Source organism: Camellia sinensis, chromosome 3 (genome assembly GCF_055761805.1).
Source record: "Camellia sinensis isolate YWXY chromosome 3, ASM5576180v1, whole genome shotgun sequence".
NCBI lineage: Eukaryota > Viridiplantae > Streptophyta > Magnoliopsida > Ericales > Theaceae > Camellia > Camellia sinensis.
In genome coordinates this window covers 172,350,528-172,358,939 of record NC_138963.1, presented here as the reverse complement: position 1 = coordinate 172,358,939, position 8,412 = coordinate 172,350,528, and the positions used below count along the sequence as shown (strand labels likewise).

Sequence of the window (8,412 nt, the reverse complement as noted above, 5' to 3'; positions counted from 1 at the left end):
TTTAATTATGAAGATTATTTCCAAAATGTATTTAATTATGAAGATTATTTCTCTTCATCTTTATTGTTGATGTGGTATTCTATAAAGTTAATAATATTTAAATGAATAACTAAAATAAAGAGTAAGATTAGAGTAGAAACATAAAACAGCAATGTTAGGGATATTTACAATTTTACTAATATACTCACAAGACTCACCAGTTTTGATAAGATCAACCATCACTTGATATGAGACCCACATCAACTTGTAAGTGTCTTAGTAAGATTGTAAATATTCTTAACATTACTCAACATAAAATAGTCAATAAACAAAATAAAATATATATTTTATAATAATATTTAGATAAGTAAAATATCTAATAACATTGGAGATGCTCTTAAAAGATCAAATTCATATATTACATATATATATTTTTTGTGTGGTAATTATCCATAGAAAAAAATACATATAAATAAACAATTATTAATTCAAATAGCAGCCCCAAATTCTTTCGACTCTGCAATTCCTCGGCGATCACTCGTCCTCACATACTCTTACTCTCTCTCTCTCTCTCTCAGCCTTTTGATTTTCGTCGCGCTCTCTGTTCCGAAGCTTTTAGTTGGATAGGAGATGACGGAGTCGCCGGTCCGACGAGTTGTCGGCGTCGAGTGAGTGAAGTGAGATCCCTGTCTCTCTCTCTCTCTCTCTCTCTCTCTCTCTATCAGATCCGTGAAATCTCTTTCTCTCTCTCTCTGGTAGGTGACCTTTAGCGAGGATAGTAGTGCTGGTTTCAATGGTGGAGTAGGGGTTTTGTGACTTTGTTTCAGCTTTTGTTGCTTCAGATGATGAGATCTTTCACTTCGTTTTACTCTGTTTGATTTACTTGTGTGTATATATATATATATATAATGAACAACTGTTACTTTTTATTCTCTCTCTGTTTTTTTATCATTGCTTTTGTCTCTCTAATTATAAATTTTTGATCCAATTCATGTCCCCCCAATTTGTGATTAAGCTTGAATGATTTCAGTGACTTTAAGGTTAGACAAATGTGGTGGAAAGTTTTTGAATAAATTGTTGATCCTATTATATGTCAAAGCATTGCTGACTATGAATTATTTATCTGTTTTGATTTTTTATTTGGCAATTTTGTTTTCTTGGTATTTTTTGAGGTATCTCAAGGAACTGGGACAATAAAAAAAAAAATGTGTTTTCTATTGTTTCCATCTCAGTGATGTTTCCTGCCATATGTAGTGCCTGCAATGTTCTTGATTTGGGGGTTATGCAACTGAATTTAACACTTCCTTTATTCTTTTTGAATTTTGATTGGGATGAAGAAAATGATAATTTTTTTAAAAAAAACTATGAAGAGGGCAACTTGGGGGATGTAAAATTGCAAATACTTCACTTTGTTTTTCTCTTCTTTGGTTTAGGTGGCACTGTTTTGATGGCTCATCTTGATGAGAGTAGTTTTATGTAGGTACAGGGCAGGCGGTTTTGGTTGTTTGGAGGTGAAGGGATCTGTAAAAGGAGTTCTATGGTGGCCAGATGAGCAAGACTGATGTTATTGGCAGTGGAAGGGGGAGGATTTTTCTCGTCTTCAGCTTCTGGGTATAGCAAGGGCCTGACCCTTCTTCTCTTGGGTCAGAAGAAGGAAGAAAAACCCATGAGAGTTTCTCCGTGGAATCAATACCAGTTGGTGGACCAAGAATCCCACCCTGACCTCCAGCTGGCTTCTACGAAGAACCGGCTTGTCCGCAGGTGCGCCTCCTTTTTCTGCTTTGGTCGCGCTGCCGCTGGACTTGAGAGCCCATCTCCTTTAAAAGTAGGCCCTACACAACAGCAGGACATCCTTCCTGCCCCCCCTGTTACTGACAAGGGCAAGGATCATATCCATACCACTGACCTTGTTGAAGATGATAGTAATACCGGAAAGCTTGCTCTTAAGAGCAACTTGAAGAAGCCTACAAATACCCTTCCAGTTTCTGGTGGGGTTGTTAGTGAATGTGAGGTATTGTGTGAGAATGGAAGTGACATCCCTGGTCATATGGAAAGAAGGAAAGTACAGTGGACGGATGCTTCAGGAGGAGAGATTGCTCAGATCCGGGAATTTGAGCTCAGGTAAGAGAACTCCAGACCTATTCACAACTTTTTTGAGGATGCAACATTCTGTTTTTAGTTTATTTCCAAGTGGTATGTAGGGTTTTGTTATGATGTTTCCATTCTTGTGTGCGCATAAGTGCATGCACACACACTATTAAAAATTGTTCTTGGTATGCTGTTGTGAATTGCAGTTGGTTTTGAATTTCTTTGCCAATATTCTTTCCGTTTCCATGTGTTTAGTGCATGTTCATGGATGGAAAGATGAAATGAGATTATTCAATATTGGAATTTGATTTGATGTCTAAAATTCCTGCTGCTTCACATGTAGAAAAACTTGTGAGTATCTCATTTTGTATGACATTTGTAGTGTCGATGCCAAATTGATTGGCACAGGCGACTAATCCCCAAGGGTGCACAGGAAAACGGTCACCTTTTCACCCTTAAACTAATAAAGTCTTCCACGCAGTGAACCTCCACTAAAAAATTTCTTCAAGAAGCACCAAGCATGAGACACAAATAAGAAACCCAAATAAGAAGAGGGTAATGCACTAACCTAACACCCCAAATTAGTAGCCAAAATCCCGCCCACCAGAATGAGCTCACTCGTTAGTCTTGAAACTACCTCAAAGTAGATCAAAACACACCTCAAATATCTCAACTCTTCCTCACTGAGCTCCACAGAAGATAATACTGATAGTATCATCTGCAAACAACAATTGTGAAATTGAAATCATAGAACCATCCCATTCTCCCACCACGTAGCTACTAAGATAACCACGACTAACTGTTCCTATCATCCGACTTAGAGCTTCCATGACACAAAGAAACAAAAGAGGCAACAAAGGATCCCCTTGCCACAATCCTATAGAGCTGCTAAAGAAACCTTTTGCAACCCCATTCACAAGGGATAGAAAACCTTACCATAGAAATGCAAAAGGGAATCTACCTTCTCTACGTTTCCACAAAACCACCCATCCTCTGTAGGACAAAAACTAAAATCTAAATCAAGCTTGCAATTTTATCCTCAACAAGTTGCTCTTCAATCTAGAATTCACTCATTCATTGGCAGTTGGACTAAGAAGCATGTACATGTGATACCACACGCGACATGCCTACACAAAAATTTAAAAAAATGTAGTAGGACATGACATGTTGAGGACACAATTGTGTCTTTGTTATTGGAAGGGCAAGACGCAGGAACTCTTCCCTTTAATCTGTATCTGCTAAATCAAATCAAGGTTAATTAAGCTCTCTACCTTCTAGTTAACTCCCAATTGTGTCTTTGCTATTTTCTTGGATAACTTATTATGTATAATCATGCTGTTCAGTATTTGCTGATTGAATTTCCTTCCAATCCTGCTTCAGAACTTTGTCTACACTACTCATTTAAAGGTTTGTGAACTTACGAGTAAACTAGTGACAGAATTGTGCTCCTTCCATGGTAGACTACTCCATTAAGACAAATTTGGTATCCTGAGAAACTCAAGTTTTGTAACCAATGGAAGGTAATTGCAAAACAACCATGAAACTGTCCTAGTAGAATAAAACAATTGTCCATGTCCCATTTTATGTGTCCTAGTTGATTATGCCCAAACTTCAAAGAAGCATATCTTTGAATAATGAATTGACAAAGATTTCCTTGGTCTTGTATTAATGAATTTTTGGGAATTCGAATTGTATTTACTAGTGCATATATATATATATATTGGATAAATAAGAAAACTTTATTGAGAAAGCATCTACTAGTGCAGATACAACTTCAAAGGAGGGTAATAAGAGAAAGTGACGGTTAAAAGATCTAACTTTCAAACTAGGACACATAAAATGAGACTTCGAGAAATGGAATGTTGGATACAAATTGGGATGAAGAGAGTAATTACTTGTTCAGTGATCAAAGTCTATAAGGGTTGTAATACAATAGACTCTCTTGTAATTAATAGTCTATAGCTTAGTAAGCTCTATTGATTAATAACTTTTTTGAGAAACCAACCTCGTTCCATTGTGCAATATTAATAATTTATTACCTAATAATTAGTATGTTTCTGTTGATCAAAAAAAAAAAAAAAAATGTTTCTGAAAAAAAAATCCTGGTTGATAATAATTACGGAGTAGACAAGTTCACATGAGCACATGGCCAGACATATTAAAGAGATAATAATATATATATTTTTTTGATAACAAAAAATAATACCGAGTACTTTGGGGAGTAGGAGTTTTGTAAAACCTAGATTTGATATAGGACATATTATTTGTGAAATAAGTTTATTGTCTTCAACAATATGCATGCATATCCTGTTATTATACTGAAAAATGTGTAACTTTGGGCTGTTTTTTTTTTTTTTTTTTCCTCCGTGGAAAATCATTAAGAAGCTTAATATTAATAGTCCTATCAATTAATAGTTTTTTATTCTGCCAACATTATTAATTATTAGATGGTCTATTGTAGATATTATAGATGTTATTCTTTTTTGTCATTTATATATATATATATTTTTAAAAAATAAGAGTAGAACAAAATCTTGTCCAAACTTTATATTTTCCTGTTCAAAAAAGAAAAAAAAAAAAAAAAAAAAACCTTTGTATTTCCTTAGGTGAGTGCTTCCAATCAAATTCTTTTTGGATGTAGTTGAGTGGAACTCGAAAGGGATTTTTTTGTTTTTTTCAAAATATTTATTTCCCTTTAAACTTTTTTTGGGTTCTTCTCTACCAAAACTCCTTTTTAATATTATGCATCTGAGATAGAATAACAAACCTCATCCTTCTTGGAGATATTTTATGGGCAAGTACTCTGTTGTCAGCTTCTCTATTATAATCTGTTTTGATATTTCACTATTGTAAATTTTGTACATATTCCTCATATATAAACTTAATGCCCTTGTGTCAACTATGAATTATGTGTTATGGCAGTGATGTGGGTGGATCGGATGATGAATTTGACAATGGGGATGAAAGGAACTGTTCATGCAGAATAATGTAGCTTTGGATTTACTAGAAGAGTGAGTCCGCTCAACTTCTATTAGAAGGCAATGAATGAAGTAATTGTTGAGTTACAACCAACGGAGCTTGCTTCATTTCTATCATGTTCTGCTAAAGTTTGGATAAAGGAAAAGCGGGATTTGAATCCAGTACATGCGACCATTTTCGAAACTTTTTAATCTGGGATGGCTTCATCAGAATGATCAGTTGTGTCTATATTTTTTTGGGGATTTTCATTTTTTGTCTATCTGGGTTTTGCTTGTTTGTCTTATATTCATGTTCATACACAATGCCTGCATTGGCCATTGTTTGTCGTAATTAATGTGTTATTTTCAGTATTATTTTTTTGTCTGAAGCGTTTAATGAATTATGTGGAGCTTCACTGGAGTCTTCTAGGTGTCGGTCATCAGCAACCGCATAGTGAAAATTTGGCCTAATTAGTGTGCCTTACATCAATGATTGTCAGAGACCTGCCTGTTGAAACTCGGGGCTATGATGAATAGAGTGGAAGGTTTCTCTAATTCATCATAATAAGAATTAGAGTGTAAAGATTGTCAGTAACTCAAAAAATGGAAAATTATAACCGGGCACCTAGCCCTCCAAATGCGGAAAATCTATGCTTCTGTTTATCATCATCTTAGGCAAAGTGAGGGGTAATTATATGTCCACATATCAAAATCTTTATTCCACATCTTCTCTCAATGCATGCCTCAATTAATTTTGAATTTTGTAATTTTACTTAATTCACAAATTTTTTTTCTTAAAATATCTCTCTTTTCAACATTGAAATCCTTAACCAACACCCATTGTTAATGGCATGGCTTTGAGTTGCCCCTTTCTAGGCCCCCTCCACCACCGTTGTGGCTGCCTTCCCTCTACTCCTTTGCGTCCTTCTCTAGCTCTTCTTCCTCTGACAAACCTTTATCAACTCTCCTCCTCTTTCAGTGAACCATCACAACTCTCGTCCCTCTCGAGCAAGCCTCCCATTGCCTTCTTCCTCCACCATCGCAATTTCTACTCCTCGCGAGTCTCAACCGCTACAGTCTCATCTCCGGCCTTATTGCTTGCACTTGATACTCGCACTAATTGAGAGAGAGAGAGAGAGAGAGAGAGAGAGAGAGAGAGAGAGAGAGAGAGAGAAGATGGGCATTTCGTGGCAAATAAGTTGCAGTGGAAGAGGTTGGTGGTGGTGACGATAATAGCAGGGAGGGAGAGAGAGAGAGAGAGAGAGAGAGAGAGATAGGAGCTTTTGTAGAAAAGAAGTTGTAGCGCAGTTGATGTGTGAAAATAGAATTTTTTCGAAGTGAGAATGAATTCAATTTATGGACATGAAATAGTTACATGGTAGGTCTGGGGCAAGAATTTAGGCTTCGTTTGATAATTTTCAATTTTAGTCAACAAGTCAAAAAGTTATTATAAATTGTTATATCACTCTTCTTATTTTTCTGCATATCTTTTTGTAAAAAATCAAAAAAACTACTAAAATAACGTGTTTCCAAACGAGACTTCAATTTCTGGACATAAAAGTACCCTTTTAAGTAGAGGTGGTCGCGGTTCGGTTTTGGATGGTTTGCGGATCGGTTTGAACCTGCCCACAGGTATGCGGTTTGGAGAAAATTCAACCTGCAATCCCCCACAGTGCGGGTTGCGGTTTGTTGCGGATAAAGTTTGTGGATGTGCGGGCGATTGTGAGCGGTTTGCGGATTGAACTTTTTTCTTTAAAAATTTATTTTGGAGCCTTTTTTTCCCCATTTTGTAAATATTTATTTTGGGCAATTTTTTTCACATTTTTTAAAATGCTCTAACATTAATAATTAATTAATCAAAACTTATAAAATTAAAAACATAACAAAATCAATTCTTAACACAAACAAATCATTCAAAATCCTAAACTTTAAACATCTTTCAAAATCCTAAACTAGATTATCAATCTCATTCATTATCTACTACCCAACAATATAATTAAAGTAAAATAATTCAAAATCCTAAGCTTACCTAAAAGTAATTTTTCATTAACTTTTATATTCATCCAAAATGCAATAATAAAACAACAACGGTCCAAGTTTTTTTTTTAATAAAAGGTCTAAGTGCGGACGTATTCTTATAGATGCGGATTAAATCCGCAACCTGCAATCATGTCATATTTCAAACCGTATCCGGTCACATTATATTGCGAAACTGTCTATTTATATGTGAATCGTTTCGGATTGGGCGGGTTGAGTCGTTGAGGTAACCCTACATCCAGCCTTACTTTTAAGCTTGGTTTATGATAGTTGCATGACAGGTCTGGGGCAAAGTGAAAGTGATTGAGTTTCGATTTCCAATTCAAGTGTTGAGTCAATAACTTGTAGGGTTGGACTACTACTTGGATCTTCTTGCTGTATGGATCAAAAAGTTAGTCCTGCAATATTTAGGGTTCTGGAAAGAGAGGCCGTTTAATGGACATACAGTGGGTGCAAAACCTTGACCGAAAGATAATGAAAATCCATGCAACCTAATTGTGATCACAATTGTGATTAAGAGGGAAGATTTGCGCCGTTAGTACGGCTGAGCTAAGATAGGGCGGGTCGTGACAGACCTCACGGCGCCGTGCTATTTCCTCTACTGAGACAGCCGGTGGGTCTGTTTTGCTCGGTCGAAAAGATCGGCTGACCGGGCGTGAACTAAGCCTGGCCAAGCTGCGACTAGCAAACATTTGGCAGGGCACACAGCCAAAAGGCGAGACTGGGCTACGGGTAGCTCGGGCTAAACTATGGACAAGTGAGGGATGGCACTTCTCTGACCGGTTAGTCGAGATGGGCAGATTCCAGATAACCTCGGATGAAGGTAGAACAGACGGAGGCCGGTATGCCACGATAAACCGGTCAATACCAGCCCGGCCCATGGGCATCACCCCTCTGCCCCTTTGCCAAGGGGCAGTCCGGTGGGGCATAGCTCAGTTGAGTGCCTGTGGTAACAGTTCTTCGAAAGAGATAGGCCGGTCATGGTACTCCGGTCAGGTGTGCCACCTGGGCCAATGGCGCGAGGGAGAGGACATCTGCTCCACGCACGCCTCAATACCGTTGGACAGTTCTGCGTGTACTGGTGGAAGGACTAAGCCTTTACACGCGTAAGATGGTGGGAGACGAGCACGGCCACCTGTCCAGGGAAGGACAGCAGAGGTAGTGTGTGCGCAATCTTGAGGCTGCATGGCCAGCCTAGAAATATGGTGGAAGACGAACGTTAGAGGTATGCAACTTCTCCCCCAAAAGAAAATACTCTCTCTCTATCTGTCTTCTCCTTCCTCAAGTGGACTGACTTGATCGTCGGAGGGTCTATCCGGCACACTACCGCTGGGCAGCTCACCGTTTCTGT

At 37.7% G+C, this 8,412-nt stretch overlaps 1 protein-coding gene across 4 annotated transcripts; it reads left to right on the top strand.

Annotated features, from left to right (window-relative positions):
- The first annotated feature begins 431 nt into the window (after positions 1–431).
- Positions 432–5,399, top strand: LOC114309708 (uncharacterized). 4 transcript variants are annotated; one of them, XM_028255499.2, is made up of 3 exons: positions 432–656; positions 1,460–2,100; positions 4,990–5,399. In XM_028255499.2, the coding sequence occupies exons 2-3, from the start codon at positions 1,541–1,543 to the stop codon at positions 5,057–5,059; spliced, it is 630 nt and encodes a 209-aa protein (XP_028111300.1). In that variant the 5' UTR covers positions 432–656; positions 1,460–1,540; the 3' UTR covers positions 5,060–5,399. The 4 variants fall into 4 exon arrangements, with proteins under 4 accessions (XP_028111300.1, XP_028111291.1, XP_028111323.1 ...); XM_028255490.2 differs by having other exon boundaries at positions 432–734; XM_028255522.2 differs by having other exon boundaries at positions 438–656; positions 1,450–2,100.
- The last annotated feature ends 3,013 nt before the right edge of the window (positions 5,400–8,412 follow it).

Coding starts and splice junctions, on each gene's coding strand:
- LOC114309708 (XM_028255499.2), top strand. CDS start 1,541: ATGTTATTGGCAGTGGAAGGGGGAGGATTTTTCTCGTCTTCAGCTTCT. Junction 2,101..4,989: donor ATCCGGGAATTTGAGCTCAG/GTAAGAGAACTC, acceptor GTGTTATGGCAG/TGATGTGGGTGGATCGGATG.